At 37.2% G+C, this 16,344-nt stretch overlaps 1 protein-coding gene across 4 annotated transcripts in view; it reads left to right on the plus strand.

Annotated features, from left to right (window-relative positions):
- Positions 1–16,344, plus strand: part of EFR3A (EFR3 homolog A) — a 75,430-nt gene that overhangs the window by 45,610 nt on the left and 13,476 nt on the right. For all 4 annotated transcript variants that reach the window (XM_050970854.1, XM_050970853.1, XM_018913963.3 and 1 more), the window contains 11 exons: positions 167–245; positions 1,245–1,380; positions 2,569–2,733; positions 4,965–5,079; positions 6,925–6,976; positions 9,395–9,567; positions 10,020–10,095; positions 12,676–12,837; positions 14,023–14,154; positions 14,640–14,707; positions 15,894–16,021. In XM_050970854.1, coding sequence (XP_050826811.1) covers positions 167–245; positions 1,245–1,380; positions 2,569–2,733; positions 4,965–5,079; positions 6,925–6,976; positions 9,395–9,567; positions 10,020–10,095; positions 12,676–12,837; positions 14,023–14,154; positions 14,640–14,707; positions 15,894–16,021 — 1,286 coding nt within the window. The remainder of the gene's footprint in view (positions 1–166; positions 246–1,244; positions 1,381–2,568; positions 2,734–4,964; positions 5,080–6,924; positions 6,977–9,394; positions 9,568–10,019; positions 10,096–12,675; positions 12,838–14,022; positions 14,155–14,639; positions 14,708–15,893; positions 16,022–16,344) is intronic.

The raw sequence follows: 16,344 nt of genomic DNA on the forward strand, positions 1-16,344 counted from the left end.
GCTTTTCTGAAGTTCTGAATTTCTCACCTGGTTCATAAATCATTGCAGAGAAGTTTTGTGTTAATAAATAATCCTTTAGAGGTGAATTTTGAGAAAATTCTTAAGGTACCATTTACTGTATCTGCAGAATGTAATTATTTCGTTATGTCTTAATTTTTGTTTACAGGCATTTAGACCATCATAGACTATGGGATCCTAATGAATTTGCTGTTTCCTGCTTTAAAATCATCATGTATTCTATACAGGTAGGATTTTCTCCTAGATTTTGTTTCCTTGCAAACATGTTTCAAGCACATGAGAGAGGTTTTAATGCTTATCTCACCATGCTAATGGTAGACAGTAGATGAAGTCAAAGAATCCAAAAGATTCAAGGGAAAGTAGTGAGGTGGTTCTTCTCCAGAACAAGGAGCAGGGTGCTGGTGTGACATGGTGCTTGACAAAGAAATCTCTCAGGTTGGTTTTTTTTCTTGTCCAATACAGCTGTGCTGATTTTCCAACCCAAGAGACCAACTTCACATGCAGCTGTTGTGCTGAGGATTTTTAATAGTGAACAAGCTGTATTGTGGCCTTAAGCTGAAGGAGGGAAGGTAGAGATTGGATATTAGGAAGAAATTCTTTACCTGAAGAGTAGTGAGGTACTGCAACAGCTTGTACAGCGAAGCTGTGAGTGCCCCAACCCTGGAAGTGTTCAAGGCCAGGTTGGATGGGGCTTTGAGCAGCCCAGTCTAGTGGAAGCTGTCCCTGCCCATGGCAGGGGACTTGGAACAATATGGTCTTTAAGATCTCTCACAACTGAAGCCATTCTATGGCTGTCATTGTCTGCTGTAAACCTCAAGGTATTTTTTTTTATTCTATCCAACACAGATGCCCAGAAGATAAAAGTGTAAAATTCCAGGTTTGTGGGAGAAAGCTGAGTTTTCTCACCATTTACATCAGTGGTGCTGAATTCTTTGAACTGCAGTTAGCTAAGTGAGGGACAATTTCATGCTTCCTCTGTGCTTGCTTGTTCCTGGAAATTTTAAAGGACTTTTTTGTACACTGGGCTGGCTCAATGAACTGTATTTCTTCATCTGTCATGGCAGTTTTTTGAGTCCATATTTAGTCATTAATTGATTGTAATTTTGATAAATTTCTGAATTAAAATGTTGCAGAATGGGAACATGGTCATGACCATAGTTGAGTGACGTATGAGCTTATTCTCGTTAAAGTCACAGCTGAAGATTTTCTGTCTGTTTTCTTAATAGGCACAATATTCCCATCATGTAATACAAGAAATCCTTGGACACCTTGATGTCCGCAAAAGGGATTCACCACGAGTTCGTGCTGGCATTATTCAGGTTCTTCTGGAAGCAGTTGCAATAGCAGCTAAAGGATCAATAGGTAAGTTGTATTAAATTAAAGGCATCAGGTCAAAGGATAAATTTGCAGGGTAGTGCTCATTTTCAGTTTGATTTCAGACTGATTGGAAATATTTTGAGAAGGTTTTGTGTATAATTTTTTTTTCCCTTTGTGCTGGTAAATGCTTGAAATCTTACTTGGTTTGCAATTATTCCAAGCATATACACTTGGTTATTTGACTCTTACATAATCCTTTGCATTGAAAAAATGATGGAAAAAATTGTGAAAGGCAGTTATTCCTGTTTGAAAAGAAATCATAAAGTCTGAGAGAACTGTGTGTCACTACAAAATATCAAGAGCACTGTCGCTTTGTGATACAGCTGTGACCTGAGTATTGCAGGAGTAGAATGATCTTTGAGAAATGTTACCTTATTGACTGTGAAGCAGCTGAAATAAGGTGAAATATGTAATTTAAAATTAGGATAATTCCTTGAAATATGAGTAGTTATGAAGAGATGTACACTCTAGTGCTCTTTTCCTATTGTTCTTTGGTGTCCTGCGGAGATATTATTGTTTTGCTTCATTAGCTTGAGCCTGAATGTGTCCTTCATATTTATATGAGACCCACTTGCAGGCACGGACTTGGGAAATCTTTTACCATATGATGAAAAGAGCTCATGATTAGATCCAATCTGAATTTTAGTAATAGGTTTTGAAAAAACTTGAAGTTCAGGGGCAAGTACCTGCAGTTCAATACATTACTGATGCTTAATTTCAGCAACCAATTTTGTTTTATGTCTGAAACTTGCATGGTGAGTTGACTCTGGGCTGTTTGCACTCCCCTTTCCCACAGGACAGGGACAATGTAGAAAGAAAGTGAGAAGTTTCATGGATCAAGATAAGGACAGTTCCATGGGTGGAGCAAAAGCTGCAAGCACAATGAAAATCAGGTTACCTCCATCCTGACCAGATCCAGTAGTGGATCATAATGGATTATGCATACATTCCTGACTGTATTTCCTGATTCCAAGTTAATTTCTAAAGTATCAAAGTGTAGGCACACCTCAAAAGTTTTTCTCTAGTCGTGATGCCTCAAACACTGTAAGACACTTCGTCCTCTTCACCATACTGCTCTCATTTCTTGTGAAAATGGATTGAAGAGCCCAGTTTTCATTTTCTTGAGACATCTCCCCCTTGACAATTGCAATCACTGTTATTTGTTGTTTCCAGGCCCAACAGTTCTGGAGGTTTTTAATACCTTGTTGAAGCACCTGCGCATCAGCGTTGACTTTGAGCTGGGTGACAGGCGCAGTTCCTGTGAAAGCACCACTTTAAGCATAAGCTCCAAGGAGAGTGATGAGAGGATTGTCCAGAATGCAATTATTCAAACAATTGGTGAGTAATACAATTGGCACAGGCTCACTTAAAATTTCACCCCTTTTCCCTCTTCCTCATTGAGATGATATTGGACCAGTTTGAATCATGAAGGAATACTACCAAGTGTAGTTTCTCTGATTGTGTTTGCCTCTCATTCTCAGGCTTGCTTTATGTGTTTGATTTCTGAAAGGTTTTTCTTTTAAATGTTAACTGAACACATAGCCAAGAAGGTTATGAAAATTAAAAATGCTGATGGACTTAAAATTAATTTTAATTATATTATTACGTGGCCCTTGAAATGTAGAAATCTCTGCCTTTGGTACACAAGTGCTATTAGTCCTTTTATGAAAATCACTGCAAACAGTTGTATACAATAATACATTTTTTCATAGGTAGTGCTTTAAAATTGATAGAAATGAATGTTAAACGTAGTAGCAACAATGACACCTAATGGCCAGTTATGCTACCATGACTTAACTGAAGTACATTAATGTGCAGCTCCTGAAATTATTTTCTCAACAGTGTCTCCCCCTTTTTCAGATTTTCCCTTTATGACAGTGATGTTATATATTGGGGTGCATTTATGAAATATATTCCTTTTCTTAAAGAACAAGGAAGATGTAGCTTAAATGTTGTTCACTGATCTGTACCTTCACTTGCCTTGAAGAGCAGTAACAAGTATGTAGTAGATTCTCACCATTTCAGTAAAGCTCCCAAGTTAAAATGTTGAACTCCCACCAAAAAATAAAAAAAATCCCAGAAACCCCACAAACCAACCTTTCAAAGTGAAGCTTCTTTCTACTGAAGTTAATGTTATGCTATTTCATAGTAATAAAATAGAATATCTGGAGTTGGAAGGGACACATAAGGATCATTGAGTCCAACTCTCTGCTCCTCCCAGGACTGCTTCAACTAAACCATGTGCCTGGGAGCATTGTCCAGATACTGCTTGACCTCTGTCAGACTTGGTGCTGTGACCACTTCCCTGGGAAGCCTGATCTAGTGGCTAGCCTTCCCTTTAGTGAAGAACCTTTTCCTAATATCCCCTCTGAACTTCCCTTGATGCAATTCCATCCCATTTCTTCATGTCCTGTCACTGGTCACCAGAGAGAGATCAACATCTCCTGTTTCACTGCCCCACTTGAAGGTGTTTCATGTTCTTAGATTGAGGCACCCAAAGCATGGACTCAAGGAGGGGCTGCAGCAGTGCAGTGCAGATGGGAGAGTCACCTCCTCAGCCAGCTGGTGATGCTGTGCCTGGTGCAGCACAGGGCACAGTTGGCTCTTTTGGCTGCCGGGGCACACTTCATTCACACTGGACTTGCCATTAACCCAAACCACCCCCCCCACCACCCAGATCTCTTTCCTTGGAGAATGTTGGGAATAATTGTATTATCTCAGTTTCCTGGGTGTGCTGCCACAGCTGTGCCCACTGCTGTGGCTGTGCTGCCCTAAGAGAAGGGCCCACCCTGCAGCTGGCACTGGTTTGGCAGCTGTTCCCACTAGAGCTGTGTCTGGGCAGCTGCTTCACTTGTGGTGGGTGCAGAGGTGGGAGAGGACAGGATCTTCTGTGAGTGGAAACCATTCCTCCCTGGTGGAGCTGGCAGAGCTGCAGTGCCCTTCCTGCCAGCTGATGCCAGCACTCCCTAGGAGATTCTTTTAAGGCAGGGGAGGTGTATATGTGCCTGACATTACTCCTGGCCCTGCCCAGGTCTCTCAGCCATTGTGGTTCTTTTGGCTGCCATGAGGTTCCCCTGGTCCAGGAGCCCTCGCTGTACCCCATGCTGGAGTGCTCCTCTTCCCATGGTGCTGGCACAGAAGCTGCTCATCTCATCACTCCCCAAGAACAGCAACAGTCCTAACATACTTTTATGTCTCTTTCTGTCCCCTCACTTGTAATATTTATTGGAGACTTAACAGACAAAGTAACTATACTGTGTGCCATGAGAAACACTTCTAATTCCTCACTAGGTACAAGTTAACAGACTCCAGATATTTAATTTTTAAATTGTATATTTAGAGGAGAATAAAATTAGGTTTTAGTATTCAAAGATGAAAGTATCATGAAAAAGACTCACTAAAATCATTCAGCAAAAATAAATACGAGATTGTGTCCTAAACAAGTCATTTGTTTATTCTTCATCTATTTTGACCTGTTAATATATACCTTGTATTTTAGAGGGTTTTCTTATTAAGAGAAGGAGCCTATATCTCTATTTCTTCTGTGATTTTGTTCTGTTTTTATTTAGGATTTTTTGGAAGCAATCTTCCAGATTACCAGAGATCAGAGATTATGATGTTCATTATGAGCAAAGTACCTGTTTTGGGAACAACTTCACAATCGCTGGATCCCAGTAATCTTGGGTGTGTATATCTTACATTTTTTAATTTCAAATTAAAAATCTAGATTTTAGAATCCTGATAAATTAGGATGTGGAAAACATTAAGAAAAGCGAAATGCAAATTCTCACTCTTTAGGCGCTGTATTAAATTCTATGGAGAACCAAAACAAGCTCAGTGTCAGCAATATGAAATCAACCTACAGACATTTTACTAATAAAAATTACCTGATTGGAAGTCAGTTTATTTTTAACTAAAACATCTTTCTCTCTGCATTTGTACAGTTTTTTTTCTGAAATTGTGTACTTTGTCATTGTTAATTCCATAACTTTTTATATGTGGATTTTGAGAATGAGAGGAATTCAATTATAAATTGCATAATTTACAAACTATGTTTAAGGTTTGTTGTTTTTTTTTTTTTTAATTCTGTACAAGTTGACTTCAGATTAAGACATAACTGCAGAAATTCCAGTGAATTTTGGATTGTCCCTATGTATTTAGAAACAGAAAAAAGCTATAAGTGGGCAGACTTAATAAACACACAATTTAAAAGTCATCCTACACTAAATACTCTTCCTTGTAACAGGAATAATTTTGTTTAAAAGACTGCATTTCCTCAGTATGAGGAATTCACTGAAAAGGCTGCAGCTGTGCTTTCCAGATTTGCACAGAGACTGTGCACCACATAAGTGATCGCCTAATAGATTAAGTAGGAAGTCATTGACATTCTCCAGCTTCTTGATAGCTTTTCATACAGCATTCCTGCAGCATGGGATGCTATTCCATGGAAGATACAAGTCTATGCCAGGCAGTTGTCACTCATTGTGGAGGTATTTCAAGAACCAATCCATATGAAATTCTCTACTTGGATTAACAGTTGGGGGTAGTGGTTCGGTTTTTTTTTAATAATGGTATAATTTTCCATTTACAAGATTCTGTGTAAACATGTGCCTGAGCAGTGTGTTAGTATGATGTGCATATGTCACTCTGAGCAATGAAGGCTTTCTGATTGCTGATAAAGTCTGGCATTACTTAGAATTTTGGTTTCAGCTGCTGAAGACATTTGAATGATACAGACAGCCAGGATTGTAGCCCATTAAGGTAGAAGTTTCCACTGTTACGTAGAGGCCAACTTTTGTGAAGAGGGTTGATCTTCCTTTATACTATTTAATGGAGAAAATGGCTTGTACCTTTTTTACTTCCCTGAAAGAATATCTGTGAATGGAGCAATTTATTCTAAGTGCACTTTTATCTCCTAAGACCTTGCAAGAATAGTGACTATATTCCTTTAGCTATTTGGCTACTTTTAGTACCTGCAGGAGGGAAATGAAAACAGATGAAAAACAGGTCAAGTAGTGTTTCATGTACCTCCCTGTGATATGAAAGCTGAGGAATCTTTCAGTTTTTCTTACTGATTTTGCCATAACTTTTTTCCAGTCTCGAAGTTTTGGGGTCTGACTTAAAGAAGAAATGTCCGTGTTTCTTAAAAGATTCAATTGCATTTTAGTCCAGAAGAAATTTTCAGTGCTGATTCTTGTGAAAATAACATCAAAGTGGTCAAACATTTTAGAGATTTTTGAGTAAAACATGAAGATTTATACCTGCTTCACACACACAATTTAATTTTTTCTTCAACTGAATGTGCTCCATTTTTCAAGCCTTCCTATAAATGTGTCTTTCAGAAACATTTAATTATTGCAGCTCAGTTGGAGATGCTTTCCTTTATCTATGATCATCCAGTATTCCTTTCAAGACTGCTGTATTCACTTGTCAAAAATGAGAATAATGTCTAGAGTAGAATAATGTGACAAATAATATTTCAAAGATATGTAAGAAAACCTAATTTGCAATTTTTTTTTTCAATTGTAGAGATTTGGGAACCAGGAGGATTCAAATAATGTTATTGAGATCTTTACTTATGGTAAGCCTTCTGTGATGAGTATACTATGTTATAAACACAGAGTGTTCCACTTTATGTATATATTTACTTATAAAAGTACAGTATAACAACACTGGACTATGAAAATAAACATACATTCATACTGCATAGGCCTGTAATTCTATTGTGTAATATTGTGAAAGCATTTTTCCAACTAACATTACAAACAGCACAAGAAATACACCTCCACCTCTTAGAGCACTTCAGTGAATGTCAGTTATAATTGGATCTGCAGATCCAAAAGAACATCCTAGAGTAGGTGGAGTTCTGCCAGCAATACTGACAACATCAAAGTGAAATCACTTATCTCTGAGCCTGGAAAAGTGGTAATTAGTAGAATGGCCAATATTTTTAAAACCATAGGAATGGATACCTCAGACACAGTTGTTCTTTCCTTCCTAATGTTTCCCAAATTTCTTGTAAGGTGTGATTGAATTCTTTTATCACAAATACATTTTTCAGCTGTAAATCTTCAAAGAGTATTTCTGGAAATAGACCCAGATGGTAAAAATCAGAAGGTGGGTAGTAAAGGAGGCTCTTGCCAGTAGAATACTGGCTCATTTTGTTGCAGAAGCTGAAAACTGTTTAATGACTCAAATAGGGGAATGATTTCACAAGCTAAAGCAGAAGAATGTCCTCCTGAAAAATGAGTTTTTGTCCCTGATTTGACATGAAACTCATGTATGGTGTTAGGCAAATAGGTTAAACCATTCTTGGCTGGTCCAAATCTGAAATCTTAGACTCTGGTCTAGACTCTGGTTTGCAAAAGAGCTGGGCATTCACAGTTGCAATCTAAGGACGGAGAACTTCTTAAGAAGGACCTCAGGTGGTCATTTTGCACATTGTCTTCATTAAACATAGACTCAGGTATGTCTAAGCTGTTCCTGACAATATTCATCTCAACAATATTAAAATTCTGTTAAAACAGGTAAGAATTGTTCTAATGATTTAGTGTGCTACATAGCCTGTAAGTATTTCTTAAGGGAGTCAGAGTGTACAGGTGGAAGGGATTTATCATTGTGGTTTGCATCTCTTTTAGAATATGAAAGTAAAATTCCATCATGGCACAAAAGTGTGAAAGTCATTGTTCTGATGCTTAATAAATTAGTAATTGATAAATATTGTGGAAAAACCCCAGTATTATACATCATGTTTGCTTTACAAAAGAATAATATTTCATAACATAATTAGTCTCAGACACGTTAGTGCTGTACAGGCAGTTGAAATCTGGCACTTCATTAAAAGTGTGCACTTAGGTTTGCAGCCTTGCTGCTTGTCATATCAGTCATTTTCCATTTTCAGAATGATTGATCAGATACCTTCTTGTCCCCTGGTGCTCCTGTCAGCCATGTCCCTGGGAAGCCCTCAGCCCAGCTGGGGGCACCATGTTCACTCAGGTTTTTATCCAGAGCACCCTCACCCTACCCCAGGGGCATGGGGACAAAACCAGGACAGTACCAGTGAGAGAAGTGGGTTGAGATGAAGACAGTTTAGTAAGTAAAAAAAGGAAACCAAGAAAAACAAAACCAATAAATGAAAAAAAGAAGTAATAATAAAATAAAACAAAAGCCCAGTGGTAGTGGAGCAGTGGCAGCCCTCACAAATTGCCTCCTGTTCTGCTGCTGAACATGACACATTTTAATATGGGATATTCCTCTGGAGGTGTGTAAGCCCTGCTCAGCAGTAGCCAAATCATCTCTGTTACCAGCACTACTTTAGTCACAAATCCAGAACACAGTAGCATGTGTGCTGCTGTCAAGAAAATTACCTATCCCAGCCAAAACCAGTAAAACACAGCTCATCTGCAGAATTTGCTTTAGTTAAAAGTAACTGAATGAGACAAGTCAGAGGTAGTATTAATCTTTAAAATAACACTTTGGCACCAGATTTCTAGGTGATATTTGCTTACTTCATGTTTTTCAATAAAATAGTATCCATAAATCTCTGAGGTGTACATATAGGCCCTGATTTCTCTTCTTTTATTTCACATGAGCTTACTCTACCATATGTGAACAGCTCATAACCTGAAATGGAAAAATCTCTATTGTAATTATTGACTGGAATTCTGTCATCTTCAATTTATGCCCTGCAACTTTTCACAGGCCATAAAAAAAAAAAAAAAAAACAAAAAAAACAAATCATAAATTATACCTTTGTATGCGTGTGTTTGTAAAGAAGGGATCCTGAAAAATCCTTTTAGCATGAGTGACTTAATTTGAAAATGTATGCTGACATCCTTCCAAATTCATACTGAGGTCAGGAATTTTCAAAATTAGTACAATACTTCAATTTGAATCTACCTTGTGGATGCCAAAGCAATCCCACTAAAAAGTGAGCTGCAGTTAATTCTTATAAGGAGTGCAGTAATGCCACATGAATTTTATTTAAAACAATGAACAGGTGACTTCAGGATACAAAGCCACAACAATAAGTAATGCACTTCCTGCCCCCTTTCTGGACCCGCTGCTGTCTCCTTCGCTCATGGAGGACTCTGAGCTGAGGCAGCTGGTGCTGGAAATCCTGCACAACCTCATCGATCGGCACGACAACAGAGCCAAGCTCAGAGGGATCAGGTACTGCTCTTTCCTTATTGCCTGCTTGAAATTCCACTGCATTACCTGAATAACAAGTACTGTTGATTTTTAAATGTTTTTGCTTATATGAATTATTAATGTGTTGTTTTGGTAAATGCAAAGTGCTCAGTGTCATTTATTCATGGCAAGAGTTTTATAAGTAAACTTCAGAGCACAGTACCTTAGATAACCATTACAAATATTGTAGTTTAGACATGTAGAAGACAGAATTTTATTTTTATTTTTATTTTATGTAGATAAAAAAATACATTATTGTCATAATTCTCTTTTTGGTTCTTCCTCTTCAACTGACATTTGAATATCTTTATTAGGCATGGATATAATTAAAATAGGAATTGGGTCAAGATCTGTTTGAATAGTTCCTGTGTTCCACATTTTCCTAATTTCCAACAATTTTTTTTTCTGAAACAACTCATCTCTTTTACTTGTAGAATAATACCAGATGTTTCTGATCTAAAGATAAAACGAGACAAGATTTCAAGGCAAGACGTGAGCTTCATGAAAAAGGTAATGGAATGAAACATCACTTTTCTATCTAGAAATAAGTAACTGAACCTACAGCTGTGGTTTTGCAGCAAGTCACAAAGATCAGTATCAAATTATTGTAAGCAAGTTACAGTGATTTCAGTGTTGATGTTCTCTAGATACTTGAAAGATGATTCCATGCAATAAAATTTTAATTTATGTCTTCAGTTAAAACCTTTATATGCATGAACTTAGAACAGCATATGTCAAAACCATGATTCTGAAAAGATCTCCCTTGTTTTAAATCCCTGCACAGCGTTTAATTTTTGCTCAGTAGCAGTTTTTTCACTAGTTTGGATTTTATTTTGCTGTATTCTTAGACAATTCTGTATTTAGAAATCTTTTTATAGCTGTGGTACAGAGACTTATATCTTATGTTTTAGGTAAAGATGTCAAGGAAAGATAACTTTGCACAAAACAGCTATTTTCTTAAAAGATTGTTTTCACAGAGCTTTGTACTAGGTGACTTCTCGGTATATTTGGCTTGAAAGAAAAACAGGGTTTTTTTAGATGATAATTCAGTGGAGTGACAGTAGACACCTTGGGTTTTATGTGGGAAAGAGACATAAAGCTTTTACTGTGCTCTGCCATTCCTGACTGTGATTTATCTGTGTAGGTCTGTAAACAAAAAACAGAAAATATTGAAGTAGGCCAAAATACTGCATTTAATAGTATGCAAACTGGAGTTGTACAGCATTCAAGTAACTTTGCAAGATAAAGGTTCTTGCTATAAGTTAGTCCAGTTAATATTCTTCCAGTACATGTTCAACTGGAATAATACAAATATAAAAAATATTCCAACATTGGCAATTATTAGTAATGTGTCTTTTAAAAAGTGAATTAAATTTTAATTCATTAATTTAATATCTGTGATTTAAAGCAGTTTGGATAAGATGTATTTTGCTAGATGAAAATTAGCTGTCGAACTAAATATTTGAATTGTTAATATTGATCTGAAAAAAAAGGCAGAAGAGAAAAAGAGATTCTTCACAGGTCAAGAAAAGAGCATACAGGCTTCTAAAAAATATATTAACCCTGGGAAATGAAGTCAGTCAGTGAATATCTGTGTGATTATCTGTTACTCACCTGGTATAGATGTGCATGTTAGCAGCTTGCTCCTCCCAGATGCTCTGCATAATCAAAGGACAGGGATAAGGCATCTCCAGAAATTCATTAACATCTGGATGACCATTTGGGCTTGCTTGATGCTACATGGGGATCCTGAGGCAATTTTGTATCACACAGGTAGAATGGAACCAAACATAGGCACAAAACTCTTTGTCTCAGACCAGTTGCTCAGTTTAAATCTGTCCTTTCTTTGAAGGGAAATATTTAACTTCTTGCATTTTCCAGTCTTCTAGAAAGATACATATTGATAAAATTCACATAATAATTTATTTTCCTATTTGAGTGCCATTCTTTATCAGTGGGATAAAAAATTTCTTACTTTTATTTTCCAAATATACTGGGTCTTTAAACATCTAACCTTTATTTTGTAGTAGCTTCTGTGCTTTGCTAATAGCTGTGTTTCCTTCTTTTCTAAATACAATGTATATTTGAGCAACTCTTTGATTTTAGAGGTAATGAAAAGACCAACAATGCCATCATTATTTCTGAAGTAAATATGTCCTGTCTGAAAAACAGAAGTTGAAAATGACTTTTCTTCCTCCTCTAAAGCTGAATTAATATATCTAGAGTTAATACTTAGGTCTTGAAAATTATTTGTGTCAGCTGATACAGACTTGTACCCCCCCTCCAGATTAGGAAAGCTGGGGTGGTACTGAGCTCTGAGTTCTATACAACACCTGCTGCTTATCCTGTGTTTTTTGTGTTTGCATTTTTCTTTTGTGTTGAGGTAATAGTTTATTTACTGAGATTTGGTTAGGCACAGTATCTTGAGACGAAAGTCACTTTTGAAATGGAGAGTCTTTCATTAAATGACCTGTGTTCTTCACTAGAGCTGTAGCCTCCCTACACACATCAGTAAATGAACCCTGCTCACCTTCTGAAACATCTTCTAGCAGAATTTTTTCTTGATTTGCTGTTTGAGGGGAGATGCATAATGAAAAAAATTGATGTCTTCACAAGGATAACACTTGGAGGTCATCAGTTCTTGAAAATGAGTTCTTGAAATGTCTCAAATGTTCTTGAAAAATATTTCAAGATTGCTTTTTGGTTTCTCCTTTTCATAAATGGGCAAATTTTTTTCTAATATTTCAACAAAAAATTAATTCTAACATCCAATACTGTGCAGTAATCATGCAATTCTGTGTGTCATCTTCTCTTTCTGTACATTTGTGCATAAAATAGAACAGTATAGTGTTTATAAAGAAGCTTTTATTAGAAACTTGAGGTCTACTTGATTAATCATGTACTTGTTTCTCTTTGTATGTGTACACCATATATTTTATCATTTTTTTGTTTTTTTAATACTCAGTTGATCTAACATCAAAGTTGGCCCTGTTTGGAGTAGAGAGTTGGACCAGAAGACCGTCAAATATTCTTTCTTACCTGAATTATTCTATTATTTAATACCCATTTTCCCTTTTATGTCTTTCATAGCATGGTCAGCAGTTGTACAGACACATCTACCTAGGCTGCAAAGAAGAAGACAATGTCCAGAAAAACTTTGAACTCCTGTTTACATCCCTAGCTCTTACCACAATAGAACTGGCCAATGAAGAAGTGGTTATTGACCTCGTTCGATTAGCTATTGCCTTGCAGGTATGAGTCTGTGTTGGGTTCATTGACAATTCACATGTGAAAAACTGGGAGGGTTTGTATATTGATCTTCAAACTGGAAATCTCATCATTTGGTCTGAACTTGATTGATCACTAAGGAAGTGCACTTTGTATGAACTACTTACTAATGGGAAAACTTTGTCTAATCAGTTTTGCAACAAACTTTCATGGCATGTGCTGTTCAGGAAAAACAGCAGGTGTGGAAACTTGTTGAAACATTTATTAAAATCACTGATACTCATTAGCAGATTGCAAGGTGTTCTCTCAGCCTATGAGCTTGTGTTCTGTCTAAAATGGCTGGACTGTCTGCCCCCAGGATGAAAACTTCTGTATAATTGATTGATTGGTTGGGAATAGTTATTAAACCAGGCTGTTTAGTTTTGCCTTAGAGTAATATTCTGTCAGTGTTTTAAGCTTTATTCCTTAACATTTCCTAATAGGTTCAGATATTTACTCATACTTGCATGCAGTCCTCAGGGAAACTGGATAACTTACTAAGTTTATCTGTGTCGAAATCAAAAATAAAGTACTGCTAACATGTGCCCTGGAAATTTGATGAAATCATGCCTTGTATTCCCAGTTTATTCATTAACCTTATTCCCAAATGTGCAGGTGTATTATAAAACATCTCAAATGCAGTTCGCATCCTTAATTTTAAAATATGTAATTGAACCAAGTCCTCACTTGGTGGGAATGACATCAGGAGTTTCACTAGAGCAAAAATAGTGCAATCTGAATAAACATAGAAGTGCTAATATGCATTAAATAATTCCCTCTATCGTGCTGTATCTATGATTCACATTGGTGGTCTTTATTATCAAACTGCCATTTCTAATTTTCCTGAGAAAATATTATGATCAACAGGTGGTAAGGACAAGAGACTGCCAGTCATTAACCTGTACTTCCTGACAAGCATAATTTTGAGTTGAGTAAATTTATTTTTCTTCATAATTGTTGAATCTTTTAAGCTCTCTAACTTCAGATCAATATATTCCTACTTCAGGAGTGAGCTAAAAGACTAGAGTTTTAAGATAAGAGATATCAAATGTTAAGTAATAGCAGATAAACATCATATGTCAGATAGTGTTACAATGGTAATTTTCACTTCCATGTATTCAGGACAGCCTGCTAACTTTGGAAAACATCATGCTACTCCTTATATTTCAGGACATTGCCATCATCAATGAGGATAATCTGCCAATGTTTAATCGTTGTGGCGTCATGGCATTGGTTGCAGCATATCTAAACTTCCTGAGTCAGATGATTGCAGTGCCTGCCTTCTGTCAGCATGTCAGCAAGGTAAGACATGGTTAAATACTGCACGTCATTTAGAGCAATACACAGTCTACTGTAAAATCAGTAAATAACTTGTGTCAGGTGCTTGCTTGTTGTGTTGATCTCCCCTATTTGTGTCCACTGACATTGTTCTTGATCTTCAGTCTCTCGTGGCATTACTTGCTGACTCTTAAGATTATAAACAAAATAATCTATTCTCAAGATATAGCATTTTATTTTGTTTATGGTGCCATATATAAAGGGCCAAATCTCTATCTGGTATAAGACTTTACAGCCCCACTGTCTTTGGTAAAATGGTATTGATATGCACAAGACCATGAGAACCAGATTTTTAGTGTAAAGGGTGAGAGCCACAGTCTCTTTCCCTGGATAAAAGAAATCCCAATTGTGTCATTTGTGTTGATGTTGTGTTAGTGAAGGTTAGGTGTTGAAGAAAACAGCTATGGAACTATTCCAATTGTACTATTTGACATGGGTTTTTTTTTCAGGTCATTGAAACCAGAAGTGTGGAAGCAGCTTATTTTCTACCAGAAACAATTTTCAAAGACAAATCCAAGTAAGTGGATACAAAATGGGAATTAGTGGACAGTGAAGCCCCTATTTTGCTATTAAAAATCATAAATCATTTAAATATGTTCCATATGTGAAAAAAGTCAGAGGTTTTATGGTGTCCTGGACAGGCAGGAGAATCCCAAGCTTTAAAAGCATGTACACTTATAGGGAAAAAAAAAAGTGAGCTTCAGACTTTTTTATAGTATTCAGAGGCATTATACACAGTAGGATGCTCGGTGTGCTAACACAGCAAAATAAATTTTTACTGAACCACAGAAAGGGTGAAGCTGGAAGGGATCTCGAGGTTATCTGGTCCAAGCCCCTGCTTAAGCAGGGTCACATAGAGCAGACTGTGCAGGACCACATCCAGATGATTTGGAATATCTCCAGGGATGGAGACTCCACAGCCTCTCTGGGTAACCTTGCCAGTGCTTGATCACCTTCACCTTCGCACGAAAAAGTGTTTCCTGATGTTCAGAGAGAACTTTGTGTGTGGCGGTTTGTGCCCGTTGCCTCTGGTTCTGTCACAGAGCAGCACTGAGAGCTGCTTAGTTCTGAGGCCTTTTCCCCCTCCCTCCCTTAAGGGAGCTGTACACCTTATGAGATCCACTTTTTCCTCCATGCTGAACTGGCCCAGCTCTCTCAGTCTTCACTGGAGATAGTCCAGCCCTGTAATCCCTCTTAGTAACCCTGTGGAGCCCTGTGGTGGGCTCCCTACGTGTCCTGGCTAGCCCAGCTTCTGACTCAGCACTCCAGGTGTGGCCTTACCAGAGCTGAATAAAGGGCAAGGATCTCCTCCTCCACCTCCTGATGCAGCCCAGGATACCCTCAGTCTTTTTTGCCACGAGGGCACACAAGGGCAAATATTACAATTCATTAATTGCTATTAGTATTACTGTTGCTGTGCAGGTTTTTTTATTTAACAGAGATCATATTTTCTCAAGATGTAGCAGAATAGGTGAAGAACATATTTGAGATAAACAAGAAGTGTTAAAATAGTCTAAAATACTGCAGAGGTTTTCAGTGGACTATTTCTAGGTGGGTATTCATTCCTAAAAACCTGACCAAGATTTATTTCCATCAAATCATTACCATTGACCCTTCTTGCTTGCTCAGACATTTGAAAAATATTTTACTTAACCAACAAATATCTATTGGTAGACAATAACTTCAAATATATGTTTTGACAGTCTTCCAAAATCCTTAGAGAAGGATGAAACAGATCTGTTTTTCCTGACCAACAAGATTGCAGAATCATTAGGAGGCAGTGGATACAATGTGGAAAGACTGTCAGTTCCATATGTGCCCCAGGTAACAGGTAAGTGGTGATTAGAAGCAGCACCACTTAGTACCAGTTTTTAAGAATGTTTTCCTAATGTGTTGTGTGCCAATGAAATGTAATGTGACTGCTTGGCAACAAAACCTAATCAGATCATTTTGTCTTCTCTTGGTGTTTTGTTTGTTTTTTTTTTTTTTTTTTTACTCATTAGCTATTGTATTATTGCTAAGAAGTTTCAAAGATTTTTTTTTCCTTAAGGAATGGAAGTGAGGCAGAAGGTCTTAGAAGACATTTTGACTCTTTTTAATGAAGTCTTTGCTTCAAAAGAATATCTGTACTAACTTGATCTAGAAAATGAGGAA

This window comes from Serinus canaria, chromosome 2, assembly GCF_022539315.1.
Source record: "Serinus canaria isolate serCan28SL12 chromosome 2, serCan2020, whole genome shotgun sequence".
Classification (NCBI taxonomy): Eukaryota; Metazoa; Chordata; class Aves; order Passeriformes; family Fringillidae; genus Serinus; species Serinus canaria.